This window comes from Protopterus annectens, chromosome 6.part1 (assembly GCF_019279795.1).
Source record: "Protopterus annectens isolate FY-2018-M chromosome 6.part1, PAN1.0, whole genome shotgun sequence".
NCBI classification, from domain to species: Eukaryota; Metazoa; Chordata; order Ceratodontiformes; family Protopteridae; genus Protopterus; species Protopterus annectens.
Genome location: NC_056738.1, coordinates 341,220,619 through 341,248,238, shown reverse-complemented (window position 1 = coordinate 341,248,238; position 27,620 = coordinate 341,220,619). Strand labels below are relative to the sequence as shown.

The 27,620-nt window shown below is 35.9% G+C and overlaps 1 protein-coding gene across 1 annotated transcript in view; it reads right to left on the bottom strand.

The window, feature by feature from the left end:
- Positions 1–27,620, bottom strand: part of LOC122805544 (transcriptional-regulating factor 1-like) — a 544,032-nt gene that overhangs the window by 97,981 nt on the left and 418,431 nt on the right. Inside the window, exon 5 of the mRNA XM_044075759.1 lies at positions 7,032–7,086. Within this exon, the coding sequence (XP_043931694.1) occupies positions 7,032–7,086 (55 nt within the window). The remainder of the gene's footprint in view (positions 1–7,031; positions 7,087–27,620) is intronic.

Here is a 27,620-nt window from a genome sequence, read left to right as displayed (position 1 = left end):
TGTCCCAGTGAGTGTCAGAACCAGTTCCTCCTTCTCAGGTGGGAAAAGGTTCTTATTAAAGGATGTTTTTAGTGTCAGAGAAAAAAAGAAAATGCTTGGTGACCTGTTCTGGATCTTTCTTTCCTAAATCTGTTTGTGATAATGCCCAAGTTCAAAATTATGTCACTTCACAAAGCTCTTCTTCCTCATTTAAGTTTCCTGGTAAGAGTGGATTTGAAAGATGCTTATCATCACATCCCTATTCATCCAGACGTCAGGCATTTCTTAAGGGTTCGTGTCTTTGGATCATATTATCAGTTCTCTGCCTTACGCTTTGGATTACCACTGCACTAAGAGTGTTCACAAAGTATCTAGTTCGCTTCAGTTATAGCTCATTTCTACAGGGTATCCACATTTTTCCATGTTTGTATGACTTGCTTATCTTTTCAGAATCTCAGGAATCAATCTCTTACACAAGGTGGGATTCCAAGAGAACATTCAAAAGTCTTTTTTGACTCCTTTACACAGGATTGTGTTCCTGGGGTATCAACTTGACACCTCAGTTCAAAAAGCTTTTCTTCCACAGGACAAAAGTAGATATTTATCTGTAACTATTTCTAAGGATCTCCCCTCAAACTTTGGTCACTGCAAGGAAATATTTCAGGATTTTTGGGTTTCTTGGCATCTATGATTCTCATGATACCCCTGGCAAGACTCCACATGTCTGAATTCTCTTTGGTCCCAACACCAACAATGTTTTTCCTTTCAAATCCCAGTGATGGGAATTTCAGAAGGGGAAACTACCTGGTGGAGGGTACCCTTAATTCAGGTCTTCTCTTTTCCCTCCCTATTCCAAAGCAGCCAGTCACCACAGATGCCTTGCACTTTGCTTGGGGAGCAGCTTCAAGAGGGATTAAAGTGCAAGATGTGTAGGACACCAGGATAGATGCAAACACATAAGTATAAAAGAGATGCTTGCCCTGATCAAGGCACTGTACTATGAATCATCCTTGGTCCCCATGACCTCTTCAGGTTGTTACAGACAAAACCACAGTCATGTATTACACCAACAAGCAAGGCTTTGCCAGGTCTTACCCATTTGCAGGCTAGCCATGTTAGCTTGGGATGTAGTTTCACTGCACAGTCTCATACTACTGGCATCCTACATTCTGTCAAAGCAAAACTGTGAGGCACACCAGCTGAACAGGACAAGGGCAGACCCTCGTGAATGGAAACTAGATCGGGGGGGTCTTACAAGGTTTGATCCAACAGTGGAGAGTTCCTCAAGTAGACCTATATGGTGCCTCTCTGAACAATCAGCTGACAAGATTCTGCTCCAGGACTGGATGCAAGAAGGCCTGGAAAACAGATGCTTTTTCTATTCCTTGGACAGGAATATTCCTTTATGCTTTTCCACCCTGTCCACTGATATCCAGAGTACTTCTAAAGAGTCAGAAGAAATCCTCGAAGATCATTGTGGTGACTCCCTTCTGGCCCAAGCAACAGTGCTTCTCCCTTCTTTTGGAAACAGACAGGGAAATGACCACAAGCTTCCTTACAGAATGGATCTACTTACGTAAAGTCAAGGGTGTTTGATATGCCCTAACCCCAATCAAATCCAATTGAATCCATGGATGATGGGGTCTTAATTCATTTAGACATCTGTGTACTGAGAACGTGCAGGAGGTACTAGTGGAGGCAAGAAAGCCTGCTTCTAGAAAATCATACATTAGCAAATGGAAAAAGTTTTCTATTTAGTGACAACAACTTAACCAGTACTCATTCAGAATTCATTGTTCTCTGGTTTTACAATACTTGTTTGAGTTATTATCCTATGGCTTTTCTTATTCCTCCATCAAGGTTCATTTATCATCCATTGTTTTTGAAAGGGATTTTGCATGAGAAGCCTCCAAGAATACTGATAGCCCCTGATCGTAATCTTAATTCGGTGTTAGAGAAGCTAACAGTTGCTTGATTTGAATCAGGTAACCTGGCTGACTTGAGTTTCTTAACAACAAAAGCAGTTTTACTAATTGCTCTGACCTCTGCAAGAAGGGTACCTGAGTTGCAAGCTCTTATGGTGAGTCAACTCTATCTCATTTTCCACACAGATAAGTTTTTTTGAGGGCTAAGCCTTCCTTTATGCCCAAAGTGGTATTCAAGTTTACTGTAAGCCAACAATCCATCTCCACATTTTCTTTCTTGAACTTAAAAATGAGAGAGAAAGGATACTCCGTATCTTCGATGTCCATGGACAACTCGGGTACTATTGTGACAGAACTAAGTCTTACGGATACTTGGATCAATTGTTTGTTTCTTGTGAAGGTAAAAAAAGGGGACAATCTGTGCCAAAGCAGACAATTTCCAATGGTTGTCTAAGGCTATTACCTTTTGTTATACTCACCATAACAAAACTATTACAGGGTCAATTCCCACTCTACCAGGGCCTTCGCTTCATCTATGGATTTGTGAAAAGGGTTGGATTCTAGACATATTTTAGAAGCTGTAACTTAGTCCTCTGTACATAATTTTACAAAGCACTGTAAGCCTGATTTCTCCTCTATGTCTAGATTAGGTTTTGCTAGGATCATTTTCCAGGGGGTCCTGGACCCTTCTTCCTCCACTTCCCAAATGGAGTTAAGTAAGGTAATCTACCCATATAGCTAAGGCTATTGCAGCACTGATCAATATGATGAACATAGTACAATTGTGTAAGTAAACTTACAATAACAGCAGATGTTCAGATAATCACTGCTGCAGTAGCCACCCCCTCCCTCCCTCCATCCTCATCTTTTTTGGTGTGATGTAATATGCCAGGGTGAAAATTCTTATTTTTTGTTGTCCTTTCAGGACACAGCCTTCACTTCCATGTTGGCATGAAAGCTCTGAATGGCTTGGCACCCAAACTTGTCTTTTTAGTCAACTCAGCTCAATCAGATTGATTGTTTGGGTGTGTAAAAGGTGTGCTGAAGCTTTGAAAGCTGGATGGCTATGATATCCTTGACAGGATATAACCCATATAGCTAGGGCTACTTCAGCAGTAATCATTCGCACATCTGTTATGGTAAGTTTAGTAACACAAATATGCTCTCTTTATCATTTGACCATCACATCTCTGTAGTAGTTTAGAAAGCCTTCTAACTGTCTCATACAAATTCCAAAGCCATCTTCTCTAGTTACAAAGACATCTTCATTTTCCTCTGCTCATATCTCATCAGACCCTTTATAATATATAATGCACTTTTTGGAATATATATTTGTCAAAACAATTCACTCATTTTGAGACACCTCAAAAATTCATAGCTAAAAAGATCAGTTGCCTCAAAATTCTAAGCTATGAAGACAGACTCATTCATAAAAATCTGTGTCTGGCCATTTGACCCATGAAAGATCCAACCCTCTTTGACTTTCTATTCCTTTGTAGAACAAATGGTACTTCCAATACTCAGTTAAAGGAAATAAACCTTCCCTAACTGGTATCTCATTTACATTTAGTTACAGAATCATGTTACATTCCATGAAGGAGAATCCTAGGTCCGAATGGAGAGATAATAAGTCAGCAAGTAAAGTAGAGTATTATTGCTGAAAGTGAAGTCTGATAAAACAAATTAATGCAGTAATTAGGACTGTCCTTAGAGATTCATGCAATATAACAGAATTAAACAGAATATATTACTGTGCTGCTAAATTAATAACTGATAAAGTTCTACCACAAGAACACAGGGTAGTAAGGGAAAGGAAGGGGAGAAATCAAATACCATCATGGAAGTATCGAAAAGAGAAAACTGTAAAGCAATTAAGACAAGACTTGTCACCGTTAGAAGAATATAGATGTCAGAACAGATCAACAAAAATACTAAGAAAGATAGATGTGATTAAAGCAATGGACAGTATTAGAACAGACCAGGATCTATCATGCACTATTGCAAATAACAAACTAAAAATCTCAGCACAGGCAGAATAACTTAGAAGATATGCAGATAAATATAAAGGAAAAGTACAAAATAAGCAATTACTGATGACCGAAAAAAGTTGTATAGAGAATTGCGAAACAGGGTAAAGGGAATTGAAAGACTACCAAAAAAAGAAAAAAATAGATACATTTTAGAGAAGTATCTATGAAGATCCTGTGGAACATAACAAAGATGCTAAATGGATAGAAGAAGTAAAAGAAAGAATAAAAAAGTTTAAAGGTACAGGATATGAAATGGGATAAAGTAACAGCCAGAGAGACTGAAACAACGTTAAGAAAATCCTCTAATTGGAACCCCCAGGCCCAGATGCAGTACCTAACTTTTGATTAAAAGTATTGACATCTTTGCATGAAGATTTAGCTATGAGTAAAAACTATTTATATGTGCACCCCGAACAGACACCAACCTGACTAACAACAGGAAAAACAATGCTCCTACTTAAGAGTGAACCTGCAAGCTACCCTAAAAATCTTAGACCAATAACTTGTCTTCCGACGAAGTATAAACTATGCACGGGAACTGATGCTGACAGAGTTTATAGTCATTTAGAAGAAAACTATATTATGGCAGTAGAACAAAATGACAATAAAAGAAAGTCATATAGAACAAAGGATCATTTGTTGTTAAATAAAGTCATACTGGAAAACTGGAAAAAGGAGAAGAATCTAGGTATGGCATGGATTCATGGATAAAAGAGTGACTAAAAATGTATAAGATACACCCTACACTGATCAACTACGTTACAGTGGTAATCAAACAGTGGTGGACCACTTTGCAATTAAGCCACGATAAAGGACAAATTATTATCCCAGGAATAAAAATTCAAAAGGGGATATTCCATGGTGACTCTCTGTCACAGCTGCTATTCTGTCTTGCCCTTAACCCATTAAGGTGTCTACTTAACAGCTTAGACTATGGCTATAATTTGGCTCCTAGAAAACAACAAAGTGTAAAGACTTCTATTCTTCTCTTTGTCAATGATTTAAAACTGTATAGCTCATCAGATGAGGAACTGAAAGTACAACTGCAAGTTGTTAAAACTTTTTGAGATGATATATAAATGTCATTTGGTCTTTATAAATGTGCAAAAGCAACCTTTAAAGCAGGAAAACAGCAGCACCAGGAAAACATCAGTTTGGGACAGGAATGTGATATAAAGAACTTGAGCAAGAGGGAGTGTATAAATATTTGGGAACTGATGAAGGATCAACAATAAAACATGTACAAATGTGAATAAAACTTAGTAGGGAATACTTTAGGTGAATTAAATTAATCCTGAAAACAGCGTTGACATCTAGGAGCAAAATCCATGCTATAAACCAATTTGCTCTTCCTGTCTTAACTTACCGTTTTGGAGTGATTGACTGGCCACAAAACATGTTGGATAGACTAGACAAGAAAACAAGAGGGATGCTTCATGCTCGCCAAATGATTTATAAAAATCAGTACATCCCATTCCGAAGGAGGGATGGGCCTACTTCAAATTGATTACATGTATAATCTGCAATTGTGGGACTGCACACATATCTTCTGATCTCACAAAACCCAAACGTAGTGAATGTTTTAAAACATGAGGAGAATAAATCTAAGATGACTCCTCTGCTTAATCTAGCAGAAGCATGTCGGCGTCAAGCAGGAATGAAGAAGAAAGTAGATAAAAATCATGCAGCAACTGAATGTGCCAAAAAACAAAAGAAAGAATATAAGGTGAAGGACCAGATGAGAAGGCAAGAAATGTGGAAAATACATAAATACAGTTGCTAGTATAGAAAACTTCTGGAAGAACCTCATGTTGATCAGGAATGAATACAGGAATGGTTAAGGATAGGCAAATTCAAACCAAGAGATGAAAGGTTAATATTGGCAGCCCAAGAGCGTGGGCTGCATACATGCTGGTTTATAAAGTCCATTGAACATGTGGGAGAAACAGACAAATGTAGGTTTTGTAAAACCGAATTGGAAACAGTCGCATGCCTCGTTGCTGGTTGTTACATACTAATGCCAGAAGGACTGAATACTGAAAGGCATAATAATGTGGAAATACTGTTGCACTGCAGATTGTGCAAACATTATGGTATTGAAATGGTTGAAAAACACTGGAAACATGAGCCACAAGCATCATAGAAAATTATGAGGTTTACATCACATGGAATCACCCATTACCAACAGTGCTCCATGAAAAGAAGACAAAAGTAGCATTGATCATTGAAATTGCCACACTTAATGACTACAGTATCTTGCGTACAGACAGACACAAAGTCATAAAATATCAGGATCTGCAGGCAGAAGTGAAAGCAATGTGGAAGAAAGCTTCCCAGACAGTTCCAATAGTAGTAGGAGCAACGGGTCTTATAAAAATACAATACAATACAATCGTATTTAGATATGTTATCAATACATTTAACCCTGTACAAATTGCAGAAGGTGTCATTACTGGGCACATTGCGGGTACTGCGAAGAGCACTTTTGGTAATATCAAAGATTGAAACAATACTAATTTCATGAACTTTAATCGTACATTAACTTAGGGGTGGGGTCCATTCCCATCATGGTATTAGAAACCCAAAAGATTGGAGAAATTAAAAAAGAGTATCAGAGCATAAGGCAAAAGACAAAACAAAACAAAAAAAACAATGAATATTGCCACAACAGGGCGCTAAAGTTACTATTCTTGAAGAAACGTATTTTATAAATTGTTAGAGTTTCAGTTACTCTTTATATACAGGGAAATTATTTAAATGCAGGAAAAAATCTGCAAGAGAATGCAAAGCATTTCACGATATACAGGCTGCGGAAGGGAAGCATCCAGACTGGGTTTCTGATATGCTGGAATGCAGGATGCCTCTTAATTTATATCTAACTTTTAGAAACTTTAAGAAAATTAAGAAGGACAAGCAATCTCTACAAATTATATGTAGGGTGGTTAACAAATGTATTACATTGTTATATCTGTCTCACAGTACAAGTCATCATTGATATGAAGATATTACTTTTCTTGCTGGGTTATTTAATTTTTTAAATTTGTGTCATTTTGCAAAACATAATTAATTAATGTCTGATTGTATTAAAACTACTTACGGTGCAATGTTCATATGATGGGAAGACTGTTCATCATAAAAAGTTTGTGGGGACTCTATAAAAAATAAGCATTAAGAGTAGTTACATTTCTCAGATATCAAATCAAAGGTATATTATGCATGCAACAGTGTATCTGGAAAGTTTATTTAATATATTTTACTGGTAATTATACATGTTTAAAAATAGCAGTATGCAACATACGTGAACTATAAGAACATGGCAAATTAAGCTGTTTTATGAGAATACTAAAGATAATAATATACAACACAAATGAAACATAAATATTGCATATGGTACCAGAACGAATATAAATTTACTTTAGTTGTAGCTATTCACAACTCTTTTTAACACTTCAGATTTTACAGGTCAAGTAAGCTTTAATACCTTCCTCCCATGCCACACACGACTCTCCAGAAAAAACAATTCTTTCCAGAACTTACTTAGTGGGTGAGTGTACTCACTGCTTAGAGTCAAAGCACCTGTCAGCATTCAGCTTTGTTAAATGTATAACTCTGCAGTGACCCAGTTTCACTTAACTAACAGTCTCCCAAGGTATAATAACTTCTGTTGTGTTAAGGAAACTCGTCATGGTTTCCAGAAATTGGTTGTTTCATCCTTCAACTAAAGATTCATGAAAGGACAGTCGTCTAGCAAAGAATTAAGCTTTTCCATACATAAATATAAGCAGTCATGTTTTCTGTGTTTATGTTTAGCTATCTTTCTATCCATCAATCTATCTATCAATCTATCTATCCATCTATCTATTTAGCTATCCATCTATCTATATAAACAACATATTAGCTCAGTAGCAGTGCTTATATGCATCTGTCTGCTAGATGGAGCTCTTAACTTTAAGAATGGATGGATACAACAGTGGTGTACTTTTTGATTGATACTGAAATGTGTAATTCAATTCTCAAACTGTTCTGCTGCTGTTGTGTTCCTTCGAAAACAGACTGACACACTCTGCGTGAATCTGCTGGTTTAACCAACTTACACTGAAACAGCTCTAGCACATCAGCAATTAATTTTTAAGAGGACTTGACACATGACATAAAATTTTGAGTATTCTAATCTTTTTTTTTAATCTAGGGGTGCAATATATTATTAATAAACAGTGAGTTAGGTTTACCGGCTTAAAGGCTAAAGTATTTAATTTGCTCAGCTGAGATGGTTCCATTAAGTTTTTAAGGAAAAGAAATGTATTTCATAAATGCAGTGCAGTATTTAGTTGTCTTATAAAAAAACATCAATCTTCCAACTGCCTGAAACATTTCTAGTGAATTATTCTGTGAATACAATTCCAGACTTGTATGAGAAGAAATTTTAGTTGACTTGAACTCATGATGGGCTCTTGCTCGAAATGGCCACATTTAAATGTAATCATTTGTTACTCTGCTTCTAAATAACAACAGCATCCATAGCTGCCTGTCTGTACACTACCCAAGACAACATCTTGCCTGCAGTACACTCCTGGGTCACACAAAAAAGTAATAAAGGTAAAGTACGCTTCACTGGACAGCAGCCTCAGTTAACTGGATAAGGTGTTGAGTATTCGGATACATAATTTTAGGCAACCCATAAAATAGAAATTTGTGGAACTTGAAACAGAGCTTATTTTATTTATTTTTATTTCTAATTAGTGGATAGTGGTATCAGCTGGTCCTTCTTTTAGCTATAACCCGGTTGCAATACTTGGTAAAACGATTTGCACAATAGTAGGTAACATAAATATTCTACAAGCAGAATTCTGTTGTCTATATTGTACAAGTATACATTGATTAGCAAGTTGGATAACTGTTTACTTTCATTGTATTTAATGTTGTAAGCTGTGTAATTCATAGTTGTATTTTTTCTCTTTGTTTTGATTGTTGTCTCAAGCTTATGTAGCTATAACAGTGCTGTAGTAAAGTATGACATCTGCCTGAAAGTCGCACTCAAGTTAAACCATTAATAAACCTGACATGCTAATGGAAGTCTGTACAACTTTGGCAGAGACTTCCTTTTGATCCTGAATACAGTTGCTCTCTGTAAACGTACTTCACTGAGCACTAGCTCAGTTCTAGGCATTACATCTGTTGCCCTTCAATCAGCATACCTGAGTAGCAGATAATGGCTCTTATTGGACTGATGTTCTTTTTCAGGAGGGCACTGCCAAACTGTATACCTCACTGCTTAAGAAGTTAATACATTGTTTTCCACATTCACTTGGCAAACCACTCTAAAAGTACAGGGAAAAAAAGCAAACACATGGAATATGTAAACCTTATTTTACGGGGACAGGGATGGGGGATGGGGTCTCAGGCTATCAACAACTGCACCTGCAATTAATCTAAAATTATATTTCTGTATGACTTTGATACCCAAATACTAGACATGTAGATATGATTTATATTATAAAGAAATTCTAGGGAACTTAAAAAGAATACTGGGGAGGTTAAACATCTCGTCAAAATCTGCATTTCAGAAATCTGTTGGGAAGCAGCAGCATTGAGATAAGTTTGCTTCTGTGAAAGATGTATGAGAGACAACTAGATGTGGCACATTCCCTTGTTACAGCTGTTGCAAAATATATAATTACTGCCATAAATCTTCTACAGCTCATTACTAATAAAATATGGATTTTTGTGTTTTCTGTGATTCTATTCAATACAGCTTATCTAAGTGGATGCAATTTATGTGCAGCTTTTTATACTGGAATGCCAAACAGAAAATTAAAAGTTCATGATTTTATCTGTTTATTTTAAACAGTTTACCTGACTACTAAATGTATTATGATTCTAACTAATGTTATAAATGGATAGTTGTACATTTGTATGTTTTATAGTGTCGGTACAACAGGTAGCACATTTGCTTTTTGTTCATGGAAGATCAGAAAGCTATGAGTTCTATTCTCATTCTAGGTGAATTGAGTAATTTTCCATTACAGCCACTGCAGAGCAGCATTAGGTAGTGCTGCACTGAAAACGTCATCCCTCATATGAGACGCTAAATCAAAGTCCCATCTACCTGAATCAGTAGAAGCTCAGATGGATGTAAAAGATTCCACAGCACTTAAAGAAAAGGGGCCTATATTTATACACACAGAAATGTGTACATTTGCATATTTACATATTCATACATCATTGGTCAAAAAGATTAAGAAAATATAAGCGTAAAGAAATGTTACACTTCACAGTCCTATTGTATTACATACATGCCATTTCTGCTTGAGCTGTACTCTTTTTGCCATAGCTATAACCTGATTTGTAAAAATATCTGATAAACTCAGTTTTTATTAAATAAAATCTCATTTGTTCTAGCATTCCAGATTATCCATATTATACAAAACATAGTTTTATCTATTTTTCAACATATTTTGTACATTCTTGTATATAATAAAATTATTTTCATTCTGAAATCTTTAGCTTTATGTAAGCCTTCTAAAATATTTTCTGTACATATATCCTACAGCCTCTTGACTCTTTTAGAAGTCAGAAAGATATGCTCAGTTGTGTTTTATATATCACATTACCATTCACTGGTAATTTATTTATTTATTGATAATTACCAGAGAATATCCTGGGCATCATAGCTTTACATCTCACTCTTCACCCCCCCATTAACTTTAATAAAGTTTATACTACAATTTTCCCAGATTCACAGAGTAACATTTCCTCAGAATAGTATTATACCATTATCTCCTACTTTTTTTGTATATTTCCACTCTATTTTCATGTATTATTTTATCTTGGTAACATTTTGTATCATCATTAACAGTATTTTGTTCTTTTTTTATTTTCCCTCTATTAATATTTGTGCAATTATTTCATCCTTCTCCTTTTCCATTCCACATTTTAAAACTCAGTATAACTGTTATGAAACAGCATAAATATAGGATGCAACCAACCCAAGCCACCATTTTCTCCCTTAAATATAATCCACCTATATAAATGGGATTTACTTTGAAACCCCAAGTAATGCCAAATAGTATCTGCAAAATATCTTTCTCTTTACTACTTGAGATCATATATTCAGTAACAACATATGCTATTGTTCCCATTATAACTTAATTTATTAAATAAACTTCTAAAAAAGGTAATCAAAATGACTGCCATAATATTTTTATTTCCTTCATCTCTTGAATCAGATATTACCATTGTTTCATCATTACATCTTTCTTAACATATTTTATACTTAAGAAAGATACTACCTGGCTACAAAAATAAATTATTTCTATCTTCACTATATTCCAGAGTAAAAAACAAAAAACAAAATGTGAGCTATGCCAAAGTCCAAATATGCTCAAATAAAATGCAAATCCAAAGTAAAGCAATCGGACACTGCTGAAGTAAAATACAAAATCCTTTATTCGTTAGCGCTTTCGGGATAAACCCTTCCTCAGACAAGGTACATAATCATGAAACACCATATTTAAAATACTGCTAACCAATCATTTGTTTAGAAAAACCCGCCTATTTTCCAAGGTGGGTTTTATTGGTAATACATCATTAAGTCCAGGTTCTCTGTGTGCCATTAAATTAACTATCCATTTGGATTCTGCTAAAGCTAAATGATGTCTGATATCACCCCCCCTGCTGTTGTGTTTTATGTTAACAATACATCTAAATGTAAAAGTATGTGTGGGGTTTGCACTAATATGTCTATACAAAGCATTACTTAAGTCTTTGTTCCTGATATTACCCAAGTGTTGCAAAATCCTCACTTTAAACATATTGCTGGTCATTCCAACATAAAAAGATGGGCAGCAGACACATTCAGCCAAATAGATATCAGGTTAGTGAAAAGGCACTGAATATGGGCTTAGGTACTCATGCCTGTGGTAAATGTAAGGCATGCACATTTATTAATAGCCAGACAGCATTTAGACATCCCAATACACAAAGAATATTTCATTTTCAAGGTAGAGCAACATGCAGGACGCAGAATTTAGTCTATTTGGCTGAATGTGTCTGCTGAAAAGCGCTAACGAATAAAGGATTTTGTATTTTACTTCAGCAGTGTCCGATTGCTTTACTTTGGATCTATATTCCAGAGTCCATTACTTTTTTATTTAAACTAACACCTCTTTCATCCATAATCTATTTGCTGTTACTATAACATTATCTGCATATGACAGAAAAAAAAATAATTGTAGCACTCTCCTATATCTGATAAGTACCTTCTGACATCCTTCTTTACAATTCACTTGTTATTGTATTCATATTTATAGTCATAATTATAGAAAACAAAACAAAATACTGCTGATGAGACATCCCTTCCTCAGTCCTTGCCTCACTGATAAACCTCTACTAAACCATCCATTCATTAAGACTCTTACTTTATATTTTTATAACCAGATTAAAAAAAACGCTCCATACTTTTCCTTTAATTCCATATTGCTGTAGAATACTCCATACATATTCATGTTCCACATTACCAGACACCTTACTTTCATCTCCCACCATACTTTTTAATTCATATCTATTACTTATTTCATCAGCTATTTCCCTCACCAAGACCAAAAAAAAAAAAAAAACTCTTGCTGCTTTTTATCCTGTATCTCATAAGCTCCAAATGCAAATCCTTCTTTCGAACCTCTTTCACACTTCAATTGTATTATTTTCATAAATATCCTATAATCTGTATTATTTATTGTTATAGGTCTCAAATTCTTAATGTCTTTTGATCTTCCTTCTTCTACATAAATGTTACCACTCATTCACATATTTCTTCTTAAAAAAACTCATTCAAATATTCAGTTAGCACACTTACAAAGATCGTTTTCTCAGAATTCTAATTTCATATATACTTCATTACCAGTACCATCTACTCCTGATACTGAGTTTTCCATTCATACTTTAAAGTACTCTATCCAACTCTTCAAAAGTTATCCTTGTTTGTAAAATTGTAATTGTTTCTTCTGAAAATGCCTTTATAGTCTACTATATTTTTTTAAATTTCCCTTTTGCATACATAAACTTCACACATTCTTCAAAAAATTCTATTATTTCATTTTGTGTACTTTTTACATTACCACCTTTAACTTTCAGCTCTCTTATTAAGCTAACTTTATCCTTAACTGTATTTGCTAAGTACTGAGACACCCCCCCTTCTTCTAATTAATTAACATTTTGTTTGAATAGGTTCATAGATGAGTACTACGCTAGCTGTCCTTCTGGGCCATTTTAAGCCTAACCATTTTCCCTTTTTGTGCTTGAAACAAGCTATCCCATTTGGTTATAGATTGGCCTTACCCTTCCTATGGTGCGATAATTATATATTATCCCTAATAAGAATAACTGGGATCGTACCATAGATAATTAGATGAATTTAGAAGCTGCATCTATCCATTTGTACCACAGGGGGCAGTCCTGGGGTAAATTTTTCTCTTTCCCATTTGCTTGAAAATGGACAGGGAACAATTGGATGGGGAGTCTGTTCCATAATATACCTGTTCATTCAAACTGTTTTAATATTACAGAACAAATTTAGATCCATAGACCAAGTATTTCTGATGCCATCTGGCTTACTGATGTGCAGTAAATCTATCAGTAATGGGTCAGAGGATGCCCTGCATGCCAGAACAGGTAACTTCTTAGCAGTCTGTAGGATATCAAGTATAATAACAGGGCTTTGATTTTGTCCATATAGGACATATTGTTTAAGCCTTGTATCCTTTTAGTAAGGTATCTCTGTGGGTGTTCCAGTCAATGCAGGTGTCTGGACAGATACATGCTAAACAAGGCATTATATTTAATGAATGGCCTAATTAGGGCTAAGTAAAGGGGTATTTAATGAATGGTCTAATTAGGGCTGAGTAAAGGGGAACAATGACATCCCTAGATCTAGATATAATCCCGTTGTTTATAAGCTGTGCAATATAGAAAGACTTCTTACAAGAAAAGACACATTTTGGTCAAAAGGTAGGTCACTTTCCACATAAGATGTGAAATCGCTAACAAGTGGATCAACTCTTAGGGGCATATTGTCAGTGTGGTAGTTTCTTGTGGTAGATTGCTTCCCAAAAGATACAGTAATGCATTTTTGGCATTTAGTTTCAGACCATGATTTTGACACCAGTTATTTATTTGAGACAAACCTTCCTGCAGGATGGCTAAGTCATTTGAGGATACAATGACTGCTCCTAGCTTGGAGTCATTTGCATACTTAGTCAGACATAGTCATTTGGTATTGGCTTTTACATCAGAAAAGTAAATGCCAAAAAGGAGAGGTCCCAGCACAGGACTCCACTGGTGACTGGTCTCTTTTTGGAGGTAACTTCCCCTATTTTGATTATCTGTGTCCTATCTTTTTCTGATTTCTTTTACATATGTATTGTTCTTTCTCAAAATAACCTTGATTATTTCTAAATCATGTAACATTTAATTCTGTAAACCTACAATCTCACTTCTCCCCTTTTTCCTTCCTACCAATTCTAACTGCAAAAAAGGTTTTTATATTTTTCTTTAAAGCAATCTACCACTCTTTCCATGACCTATCAAAGGCAATCATAGCTGCTGCATTTTCAATAATAAACTCTTCTTGCTCAAAATCACTCCTATTACTCTTTTGGCATCCTTTTGACATCCTTACCATCTAAAATAATATCTATTATAATATCTTCTCCATCTAACTCGTTCATATTTGCTGACAAATTAAAATAATTAGTCTCAGTTTTAAATTGTCTCCTTTTATAAGTCCATTGACTCTTACTCCATTTCACTACTTCCTTTAACCTTTCTTTTATCTTTTCTTGGTTTTTAGCATCTCTTAATGCACAATTAAAATCCCCCATCGTTATTATTTTCATAATTACTGTAGCAATTTGTTTTATTTCTCCAAACAATTGCTCCATTTCTTTCATACCTGTAAAAACATATACCTCTATTACCCTGAAGACCTTATTTCCTAACTGTATAAAATGGTCACTCTCAGTACTTATATTAAACTAATATCTAATATTTTCACTTTAGGTTTGCACAAAAGAGCAATACCTGAAAAATGTTCGTCTTAAATTCCACAGAATCATCTCTCCCCCACACCTTCTCTATCTATATTATATCCAAAAGCGAAATGAATCTTATATGCATATAGAGCAATTGCAGCTACATCTAACTTAGAACAACAGTCAAAATCAGTAAGCATTCTAAATACTGTTCATGGTCAGTTAAAGTAATCAAATGTTTTGTTTTTCTTTGTTTTTAACCTTTGGTGAAAGATTTTTATTTCTCCACTTGGGCAATGATAATCTAATTAACATCTACATTTTCTTCAGTCTGTCCCACCTTTTGAAGTTCTTTCTGCTACTCCTTGAAATCGAACCAAAATGCCCTTGTTTTTGGTATACTCTGCATACAGCTGTATATTTGTGTTATATGTTCTCTTTCACCACACTAATTATGTATAATTTTATCACATGCATTTATCAAATATAATAAATCCCCACAAAAACAAAAAAATGAAAAACACGGTTTGGGTTACACCACATATTTCAATGTTCTTCTAACATCTTCTTTCATATTTTATTTTATGATATTTCCCACAGAGCCACACATTTTCCAAAACATTTTAATGCCAAATTCTTCTATGTCATCTGTTCTAATCTGCAAATACACTATTTTCTTAAAAATTTGACCCTTACCCTAAAAACACAAAAGCGTTCCATGGAAACAGAGTCTCCTTTTTAATACAACAATCAATAAGCTTTGATAATAATAACGGATTAACACATAAAAAAATTCCTTGTCCAGATGTATGAGAGACCAAACATTGTTTACATGAAACCCTAAAGGATGTAATTAAATTGTTTCCTATATAACATCTAACTATGGTAGTATCATTTTTACTTCTTATTCATATGGTTAGCCTTCTGTTTTGCCCCTTTTCTGCCTTATTCAGACCATCCTTTAATTCTCCCCATTTCATGCTGACTGTTGCTGCGTGCATGTTTATATTTAGGAAATAATTCCTTCACCAGCTATTTCTTCATTTTGTCCAACATAAAAATTCCAGTCTCTTCATCTACACCAACTACTCTTTCTGTCACCTCACCCCACAATAATGCCAATTCCTTACCGGGACCATCCTGCTCCATCATTTGTCTTCATCAGTCCATGGGTGTGCTCTCCCATTCTTCAGAAAAGCTAATCTCTGTTCTTTCATTTTCTTGCCTCCTCACTTCTGGTTTCTTCTGACTAGTTTTTTTTTTCTTTTTTTGTCTGTCTCATAAGCCATCACAATGGTGCCATCTGCTTCACTCTGGCTGCTCATATGATTCTCTTCCTCAATTGTGCTATTCCTTCTAGCCACTTCTATGCTATGAACAGGTGTGGACATGTGCATAAAAAAGAATGGGGCCATTCCCGGGTGTCCCGGCTACATTTCCCTCAACTCATTATGAACACCACATTGGGTATCCCTTGAAAAGTGTCTACTGTCCCAATGATCAAGAAAGGCCTAATAAAATAAATGACTTAATTAATTAAAATTTCATATGTGACATTTTTAATTTATTAATTTATTTTGTGTTTATTTTAACAAAAATGCTACTTAAAGTGTAATAATCCAAATGTATCTTGCTTTGATAGATTTTTATGCATTCTTTCCTTAATATTTTCCCTTGATATTAACTTGAAAGTTTGCACTGATACGTGTGTGTGTGTGTGTGTGTGTGTGTGTGTGTGTGTGTGTGTGTGTGTGTGTGTGTGTGTGTTAAATAGAGAATGTTGCTTTAAATCAATTTATCTATCTGTAGTGATAGCTAGTGTATGTAAAATGGAGAATATTTCTTTAAATATGTGGTGCATCTTTAACTTCTAACACAGATTAGTAATTTGATTGCATTAGCTAAAATAATGAAACGTCAAACTGCCAGTTTTTGTTATTAGGAAAGGTCATTGCCTGCAGGATGCTAGGCAGAAACTTGTTTCCTCGGCTGGAGGTTCATTGTGGTCAGAGTAGGGGCTTTGGCTGCAGATGTGTGGCTCATAAAGTTGGATGATCAATCAGGGCCTGTTGCGTATGGAGCCTGAACAAAGTCCAGATAAAGAGTTTTTGTTAATGAGATGGAAGGAATGCCCAGCCAAGGCCTGTAGCTGTGAACTTTATTTTGCTGCCTCCTGCTGGAAGGGCTGGGTTGATTAAGTCTGGATGTAGAGTTACTTCCGTAGACTGCTACCCTTACACCAGGGTGCTATAAATAGTACATATATCTTGTGGAGGTCAGTGTCAAAAACTAAGTGGGCTATGTTTTTGTTACATTCTTCAAGTAAAACTTTGATTTTATTTTACTTTCTGCCTCCAGTGAATTATTGCAACTTGTTGCTCCCACCTCCCACTAATGATTCAACTGCAGCCCCAATGATTCTTTTAGTTCGTACATTTTCCTTAGCTGAGTTTCCTCTACTATCAGCAGCTATGGGCATCTATCCGTTTGAGGAGAATAACTTACCAGTAACAATGAATCAAAGAAGAGGAAGAGTATGAGAAAGGGGCTAGGGTACTTCAGGGCAGAGTCAGTATATATATGACTGTGCATGTCATGGTCATAGAAATAACGGATAGTGCTTGACTTTCTAACATTTCTAATATTTTTAGTGTTATACTATGGAGCCCTACTGTATGTCGATGGACAGTTGAGTGACTCTCACAGTGATGAGCCTGAAAGGCCAATAGTATTCTGTCATGGTGGTGTGACTCAGAGGAGCATGAGGAAGTGGCTGTTGTGCTTTCCTCATTTCCTCCCTCTTCTTGAAGTTTGTTTTGAGTTGGTATATGGATATTCTTTTGGAGGTCAGGGGTCCACCTAGGGAAGAGTGGAGCTTCCTGCCTGCGAAAAAATATATTTTGTGTTTCATGACCTTAGAAATGTCGCTGTTTTGACAATTGACCTCCCAAGGTTTTACATGTTTTGAGTTGAATTAATCACATGTGGAATAAATGGGACATGAGTATTCATAGTAGATCCATTATATTAGCAAAAGCAGAGACTGCATTATTATCTGAGATTCTCGTTTATACCTGTGAATTATTGTAACATTGTGAATACCATTACCGATCTGTGTTAGCAGACAGTTTAATTTTAAATGTTTGTTTTCAGTTGGCAGGTCTTCAGATATCACATTTTAAGAAAGCAAGTATGTTAATTCTAGCCAGCTGTCAGCTCTCTTCAGCATTTCATAGTATATGTGAGCATGAACTTCATGTTTACATAAAACATCAGGCACCTTGTGTTTTTTAAGTTATCAAAGATTGAATTGGATGCTTTTTAGAAGCTGAAGAATAATACTGACCTGGAGATTAGACTGGCAGATAAAGGATGGGCTTCTCAATTACCAGGTCTTCCTACCTCTCTTGGCCTCCTTTGGACTTGTTCTGATTTTGGTTGGATCCAGTAAGGACGTCAAGGCATTCCATGTCCCCGTCTTGCTGCCTGCTGGGAGAATTTTTACTTATGCCCTATTCTTCTCTTCTGTATAACACCCTATGTGTGAGATGTGCAGTGGTTGGACTGTGCCAATCTGTTCCTCACCTCAGCAAGAAGCTGATACCCACCTCCAGAAAGCACTTTATGGTGTGTTGCCCAGCAACTGCAAAAGAGGTCAGGCATTTTGTGTGCTCATACATGCATCCGACCTCCCATGATTTGCACACCTGTCTTGCCATATCAGTGTCTCAGACACCTGAGTTGCTAATCAAGCTAAGGTCACCTGGGCCATTGTCAGGTCTTCATCCCTCTATTCTACATTACTGGTAATGCAGAATTGTTATCTTTACAACCTAACACCAACTTACTTTCTTTCATTCCAAGAATGTTCGAACATCTATCTTAATCTTTTTACATCATTTCCTATGTTTGGTCTTCACAGATGTGTTTCTTCCCCTAATCCACATCATATATAATTAGTTTTCTTATTTATCTGAACCTTTATCCTTCTTGGTAAAATCTTTCCTTTATTTGTGGATTTTTTTTTCAACAAATTTTAAAGACATAATTTTGTTTTTTGACTCAGTCAATGCTTTCTCAGTTGACATTTTTTATATTTTTCTTCCAGTCCCATGACTTTAGTGAAGTTTGTGCAGAATTAAATATTTCAATATACTTAATGTTTACACACATACGGAGGATACGCCTGGTATTTCATTTTATATTCCGATATTACATAGTGACTTCTAGGAGGAGGCAGGGAGCTCCCTAATGAAAAACACAAATGAGATGTTTTACAACAAATAAAGTCAAAAATGTTGTTTTCACATGTTGGAAGAGAAACAGTGTGATCCAGATTTTTATCAAATAAATATCTCTAAAGTAACCATTCTTTAATAGTGGCAATTTTTGTGATAGGCCATATAATAGAAAGCAAACTGAAATTGCCAATGAAGATTATGTCACCCTCAGACAGGGAATATGACTGTTCCAATAGTTTTGAAAATTCAGATAGTTTAGAATGTGAGGGTCTGTAAACCACTACTAGGTTGATAATGAACTGTACAAGATTAGTTTAATGTTTAATGCATCAATTTGTTCAAATTGTTTGAAAAGCATTTGACAGAAATGACAGCGTTTTCTTCCTTAACATAAACACAAGTATCTCAACATGTATTTTTTGAACAATTCCTATTTTTATAGATGCTCATATAACACTATATTACATGTACCCAGTCACTGTCTTTAAACCAGGTCTTTGTGATAATGGTAATATTGCTTGTTACCTTGCTCGATTTAGTGTTTATCCCAATATACGTTTACCATTTAAGCTTCTGTCAATTGTACTGGAAATGGTTCCTTCAGAACAAACATTGTGTTTACCACCTTAATATATTTTATAAATGAATGAGACAACAATCTTTATCCTTCGGAGGACACATGTATGTAATTGTCAGCCATGATCCTCTGTGTTCTTTAAAAGCAGCACAGTCCAAAATAGCCCACTTACATATTTGACACATTTTGTCTACATAATAATTTATTTTATTTTATTTTATTTGCACCATACAAAAATCACCTCTTTTTCTTGCTTGTCCTAAAACAGAAGAAACAATTTGCTTGACTGCATAAGCCTGGATTTTCTGTGTGACTGTGAACAACTATTTTGAAATGTCTACTCAGGTACATTGAAGTATGTTGTTAGAACTAAAGTGTGCAATAAAACTGAGGAAGTAGCTTATTCAGTGCTTCATGGACACCCTTGATTCTTGCACAGTTAACTATCTAACTTACATTATGTCTGCATCAAATATAAGTATTTCGCTTTTAAATCACTTATAATGATGGCACATTCATTTTGCTTTCAGTGTGACATTTATTCCCACGAATGGAATCTCTTGGAGAAGTAGAGTGATCTAATTTAGGTGTCTGAGAACCTGAGATAAAGTTTATCTTTATTAGTTGTTGCTCATATTCTACGTGGGAATCCTGAGATATATTAACACTTGTATTATGCTTCCTCACCATTCCATGCTACATATTATGGAGATGTGCATAACCACTATAGGTTTTTCTACAAGTTTTTATCTTAAAATTCTTCTTAAAAGTTTGTTTGGTGTCTGTATGTCACACAAATCACTTAAATCTCCTTTTTCTAGAGGTAATGCTTCATATACGTTAGGCATTGTATCTGAGCCAGAAACTGACACTGTAGATTTTGTTTTCATAATACTAATTAGTCTATCTATTAACCAGGCATCATCTCCATCTTTATTGTTGTTTTATGAATTTTACTTCTGTTGCTGCCTTTTTTTCACAATCCTGGGGTAAGTTTATGTCAGTTGTTGGGTTACCTGAAATTTTGCTTTGCTCAAATTGACTACATATGTTTTCCATTACAGGGTAGCTTATAACCAACAATGTCTCTTCATCTGGAGGCATAGAGGGGATATCCATTTGGCAGCTTGAACTTTCATATTTTTTCCATTTACTGCCCTTCTACTCTTACTTTCTTCAGCGAAGAGGTCTGTGTCTGAGACAGAATTATCACTGAAAGGTAAACCAAAGTTTTCAAAAGGAAGTGATGCATGTAGTCAGCCCTTATTTAATAAATCTGCACTAAGTCCTGCCTCTGCCAATATCTCTTGCAGCATTAATACAATTCTCAAATGTTTTTTAAGGTTTTTTTAATTGACAAAATATCCATCAACTAGCCTAAACCTTTTTGGACTGACTCAACTCATTTCCTCCCCCACATGTTATAATTATCCTAACAACAGTGGCTCAATTCTCAACTGGATATTGGTGTCCAATCCCACTAAGTATGTCTTCAGTGGCATCCTGTCTCATTCCCTCAGTGATCACCTCCTTGTATATGCAAACAGACTCGGTAGCCATCGTGGCAAACTTACTTAGAACTTCTCGTAACGTCATTAATTTTAAACCTGATACAGCAAACAGAAATCTAAGCTCCTTTAACTAGTCTATCCTGAAGATATTCCACTTGATGAAGCTGTACACAAATTTAACTCACTTTTCCTGAAAACCCTCAATAGCCTGGCTCTGACTAGAACAAAAAGAATAACGAATAATCATATTCCTTGGTTATCCACTCAAAGCAGGCACCTAATGTATGGAACAGATATCTCCCCAAACCCAAAGCCTAAAACACTTTAAACAACTACATAACCTTACTAATAGACAGATTATCACAGAGAAGAACATATACTTCAGTAACACCTTATTAAAACAGTCTTCTAACCCTAAACATTTCTGGTATTCTATTACTAATATATTCTACCCTGGAACATCCACCACTCCTAATCCTGTCCCCAATACTTCCTCTGAAATTGCTCCACACTTTAACACACATTGTGTAGAAAGCATTAAAACCCTTACTAAAGATTTTCCTCCTAACAATCCTGATATGCCCTCTCCTCAGACAGCAATCACCCCCCACTTCATCCTAAAACCCATTCCAGCCTCCTACATCAAATTGCTACTACTTAAGCTGTTCTCCTTTAGTAGATAATCTCCCAGAACAATACCTCAAGATGGCTGCCAGTTCCATAACCTCTCCTGTGTCTCTTCTAATTAACAGATTTATCAAGGAGCCATATGTTCTTCCTCTGTGTAAAAAAATTCTTCATCATCCCCTTCACAAAGGAGGAACCTCATCTGATGTAACCAATTTCAGATCTATCGTCATATTATCCCCTTTGTCAAAAATTCTGTAGAAGAGTATTCACAAGCAACTTCAGCATATTCTTCAGGGAAAGCTGCTGATCCCCACACAGAAGGTTTTAGACCCACCCATAGCACTACCACAGCCTTATTAACGTTCACAGATGCTGTTAAAAAAGCCAGGGAAGCAGGCAAACTTGTTTTCTCTGTATTCCTTGATCTCTCTAAAGCTTTTGATTTAGTCTCTCACCAAAAACTCCTCTACCAACTCTCTTCCCTTGGGTTATCACAACCCACACTACTACGGTTTAACAACTACTTAACCAATAGATACCAGTCTGTTAAACGTTTATCTCTACTTTTTCTTTCTTCCTTTCTTCCTGTCAATACCGATGTGTCAAAGGGCTCCATTCCTGGCCCTCTGCTCTTTAATATACTCACTAACAATTTATATAAATCCTCTCAGCAAGCTTCCCTTATACAGTATGCTGATGATTCTACCCTAATATACATTTCTGACAACCTAATACATCTTCAGGAAATTACTCAAGAAGCCTTTAACTTTGTTGAAAATTGGTTATAGGATAATCACATGCTACTAACCCCCCCCCAAAAAAACCCTAAATTATCTTTTTTCCAAAATTCCATTTCCCTGAAAAAAACAACTTTAAAATTTCTTCCTTAAATAATACCACGATTGAAGTTACCTCACATGCAAAACTACTTGTCATTACAATCAACAACAGATTTAAATTTGATTTACATATCCACCACAGCATCAAGAAAACCCATCAAAAACTAGGCACCCTTCACAGAGTAAAGAAATTTCTTACAGACCTTCCCAAGGTAACTCTGGCTCCCACTTACTTCTTACCCTATCTCTTATACGTAGCCCCTATCGTGACTAACCTACAAATCTCACTTAGTTCTAAACTTGAACAGTGATATAACAAAGATGCCAGATTCACTTGTAACAATCCTTACCAGACCCACCACTGTTTAACACTAAAAACAATTAATTGACTCGAGTGGCCTCACCACCTATCTAATACTCAGCTCACCTTAAGCCATAAAATCATCCATACCCCATCCACCAGCCCAACAGTTAGACCACTACTCCAATGCTATCTTCCAATTTATCCCCTTTGGTCAAATAATAAACAACTTCTTACCATCTACAAACCACAACGTTCTGCTGGAGTCAGTCTCTAGTCCAACACTGTAGTTACAACTTGGGATAAAAGTGTTATATCAATCAGGTCTATCACATACCTTCATCTTTTCAAACCATTACTAAAAGATTTCCCCTTTGCCTCCCGGCTTTGTCAATGCTCCTCATCTGGGGCACAACTCTTTAACACCCTTCATCACCTTTCTTATTTAAATCACTTAACCTGCTTATCCCCTTCTAATACCTCACTTTATTGTATTTCTTAAACTACTATACCTACTTCTAATTAGCACAATCAAATTACAAATTCCAATACTACTTCTCTGTTAGCACTCAAACTTTCTTATCTCCTCTAATACCTCACTCTACTGTATTTCTTAAATTAATGAAAAACAAACAACACTATCACGGCAAGCCAACAAAGTCCAAACTGTCGATTTATTGAACAAAAGTTGAAGCGCTTTTCATTTGCTTCCAAAGCAAACTTCTTCAGAAAACAGCTCCTACTTCTACCTATCTTATGCACCACTCTTCTATCTGTAAAGGCCCAATACAAGGCTTGCAAATTTGATGTTTATGAATATAAATACACATTTTATTATACTAAATATTATGCTATGTATTCACTAAAACTGCATTACAAATTTGTTATTGTAAATATTGATTTCCATTAAATATCATACCTTGGAGCTTTTCTCCATGATCCTCTGCCAAAAAATGGCACCTGTGCCCTGTCGGACTTTGTAAATTAAATGCAAATCAACTAGTAAATACTAGTTACCCAAGGAACAGCGTACTTTCCACACCCACACACAAAAAAAGTTTCCTTTAAAAGCATTTAACTAATTATAAATCCAATAGAGATAAATGCTTTCATCTTACTTTCTATAAAACCTAATTAGATAAAACATCAATTAAAACATCAGCTTAAAACACCCCAGTCACATGATCAACATTTTATTCGGACTTTCCCAATAAACAAACGTCAATAAATAAATAAATAATATTATAGCTATGATTTCCAGTATGAAATATAGAATTAAAGTATAAGAATTATCGGACAGTAATTCTTATTTCTTTGGTCTGCATTAAAGCATGATTTCCCTTTCACTGTATTTTTTTATATTATCCAGTGACTAACAGTTTGTGCAACAGTGGGTCCATACTGAAGGATATTTTGTAAGCAAACTATATTTTAAAATGCCATTTAGAGTAAAAAGACTAAGCCTAGGATTCATTAAACCTCTCACCACTCTGGCAAACCGGCCAGGTCGGGTTAGTCAATTTAGGAGCATGGTGAGAAAATGAGATTCTGAGACAGGTATGGCTACAGTGAGAAAGACCACAGTATTCTGTCATTACCTTGCTTACTAGCACTGTCAGACCTGAACGTTTGTGTTTTCCCTAGTGGCCTATGCATCACAAGGCACCCTCCAACACACACACACACACACACACACACACACACACACACACACACACACACACACACACACACACACACACACACACACGTACATGCATTTGTACTGCCTTATTCAGACCCTCATGAACTCCCATATATATCCAGACATATGCACACATTAACAACCCCCCCATCCACCAAACTTTCACTGAACTTGCCCACACCAGGAGAACTCTCACAGGAGTAGGGTGACTACTGAGTTTTGCATTGGTGAGATTTTCCTCTTAGATTAAAACTGTACTTGCTTGAGCAGATTGTGAGCTACAGACATTTCCAGCAGATAGACCTTAGCTAATTAGCATTATCCACTCCCTCTGATTGCTGCATTAGTGTGAGGAATCTGCTCTGAGACCACTGTCTGTATTAAGGCCCCAGAGGAGGAGGAGAACCTCACTGCTAGAGCATTCTGTGATTTGGAGAGGTTTAGCAAGACATGGAAACCTTCTGGGTCAAGGTTTACGTATTGTACTGAGTCTTTCTGAATCCCAGACTAAGTTCTTACATAATCAGGAAAATATATAAATTGGTATATAATAAATATATAATGTCACGTTCTCAATATAAATAAACTAATATATAAAGAATATAAACATCACTCTGTCCTTAATGAGCATTCAAGGTGCAATAAAATATCAAGAATCAATATAAACAAGATTGACACCGTTCTAAGAAAAGGCACATTTTAGAAAGCAAATGTGTAGATAAAAACAATAAGAAATTTACCCTGGAATTCAGAAAAGGCTACATGAGCAGTAAGCCCCACTGCATGAAGTCAGCTTTTCTGATTCCGAGCCCACCCGCTCACAGTGATTTTGAACATGGGAAGCAGCACTGCTTGGTCCCCTGGCTGTGGTTACATACTAATGGGGCAAGTGAGGGAACTGGCTGGCTACGTCTAGTTAGCCATGTGCTCTCTTCTAGAAATGTCTGTGGCTACTGATTTATGGTGCTCAGCAATTCAGAAAATCTTTCAACTGTAAATTACCAAGGCTTGCCAAGGAATTTATTTATCCAAAATACGGCATTTACTCTTTAAAGTGAGTAGATTAGCCATGTTATGGGTAAGTGCAGTGAAGTTCAGTGGAGATGTAAATGTGAGGGTGTGTTAGTGTGTATGTGTGTTGCAGTGTGTGTGTGTGTGTGTGTGTGTGTGTGTGTGTGTGTGTGTGTGTGTGTGTGTGTGCCTTCATTGTTGCAGTAGGGGGTTAGAGGATTGACAGTGTGCATGTTTTTTTGTATATGTGTATAATTGGTTTGGTGTACAAGTGTGTGTGTGAGTGTGCTTGTGATTTCTGGGAAGTGCCTGTCATAACTTTCAGTGTTGTAACTCAGGACAAAGCCAAAAATAATGGGAGATAAATGGCCAAAATTGGGTAATTTTTTTTTAAATATTACTCTAAATCATTTAAAGTTAGTGGAACGATAGGGTTTGCATTAACATGCACTTTCTTTTTTTAAGAAAATTTGTTTTAATTTAACATATTTACAATATATATACAGAAAGGAAGAACTTCAGAATCACATACTGTTATACATTGTTAGGAATAGATTGAATCATTAAGGTCTTCTTCTTTCGGCTTTTCCCGGTCAGGGGTCGCCTCAGCGGATCACCTGTCCGCTCATGATTGGCAGTAGAGTTTTACAGTGTCGAGTTGCCAGCCCGGCGCCCAACCTTCCACAGAAGGCACACACATGCACACACTCACACCTAGGGCCAATTTAGAGTGTCCAATCCACCTACAGCATGTCTTTGGGATGTGGGAGGAAACCAGAGCACCCGGAGGAAACCTACACGACCACAGGGAGGACATGCAGACTCCGCACAGAAGGCACCCCAGCCGAGGATCGAACCGGAGAACCTCTTGCTGTGAGGTGACAATGCTAACTCCATTTTGATACTAATGGAGTTTTAAAAACATATTTCTTAACTGTTTTAAGAATTGATTTCATACATGCAGAGTCTGAAGACTGAAATGAATTTCCTTTTAAGGTAAATTTTATTGACCAGATAAAAAGATTGTTACATATTTCTAATTTATCATATTTGATAAACTTTTAAGAATTTGGTAAAATCTACTCCTGAATGGTGTTCCATTGACTAGTTTAAGTTGAGTCTATCCAGAGTATAACAGAGTTAAAATTTTCAGCAATAGAATATGATTTAACATATGGGAAGCTAAAGCTCCTATAATCTTTTTATGATTTCTATAAGCAATTTTCAGCCTTTTAGGATATCAAAAGAATAAATTTAACATTTTTTTCCTTTTTCTTTAAAAGTTTTTTGTCAAGTATTAAAGATAGTGAATGCAGTATGTATATAATCTTGGTTAATATAATCATTTTAATAAGTACTAACTTAGCCTAAAAAAATATATGGTGGTGCCTTGTGTGGCGGTGGCTGCTTTGGATCCCATTAGGAAAGTGCATTACTTGTCTTCTTTTTCATCACAAACTTCAGGAAAATCAGTTACAGAGGAAGGAAATTAAGTTAAATTAAGCTACAATGCAGTGAAACGGTTAGAAATTGGATCTAAAATCTCATAGTGCTGCTTGTTTGATCAACTGTTTACAGAGAGGCCTGTAAGGCCTAACATACTACAGTAACTCCTACAGCTGGGTATCTTGCTGGATCATGGAAAGGAATGTAAACATCTGGCTAATCATATGTTAATGGCGCCTGGAAAAGATGCAGCAGATTGAGAAAAAGAGGCACCAGAGTAGGAATTATAGCTAGATTAAAAATTAACCTTCACAGGTCTGAACTGCCTTCCATTCTTGTGGCAAATGTACGCTCACTTGAAAGCAAGATGGATTACTTAAGACTAGAACTCTTTTCACAAAAGAAGGTGAGAAACAACAATC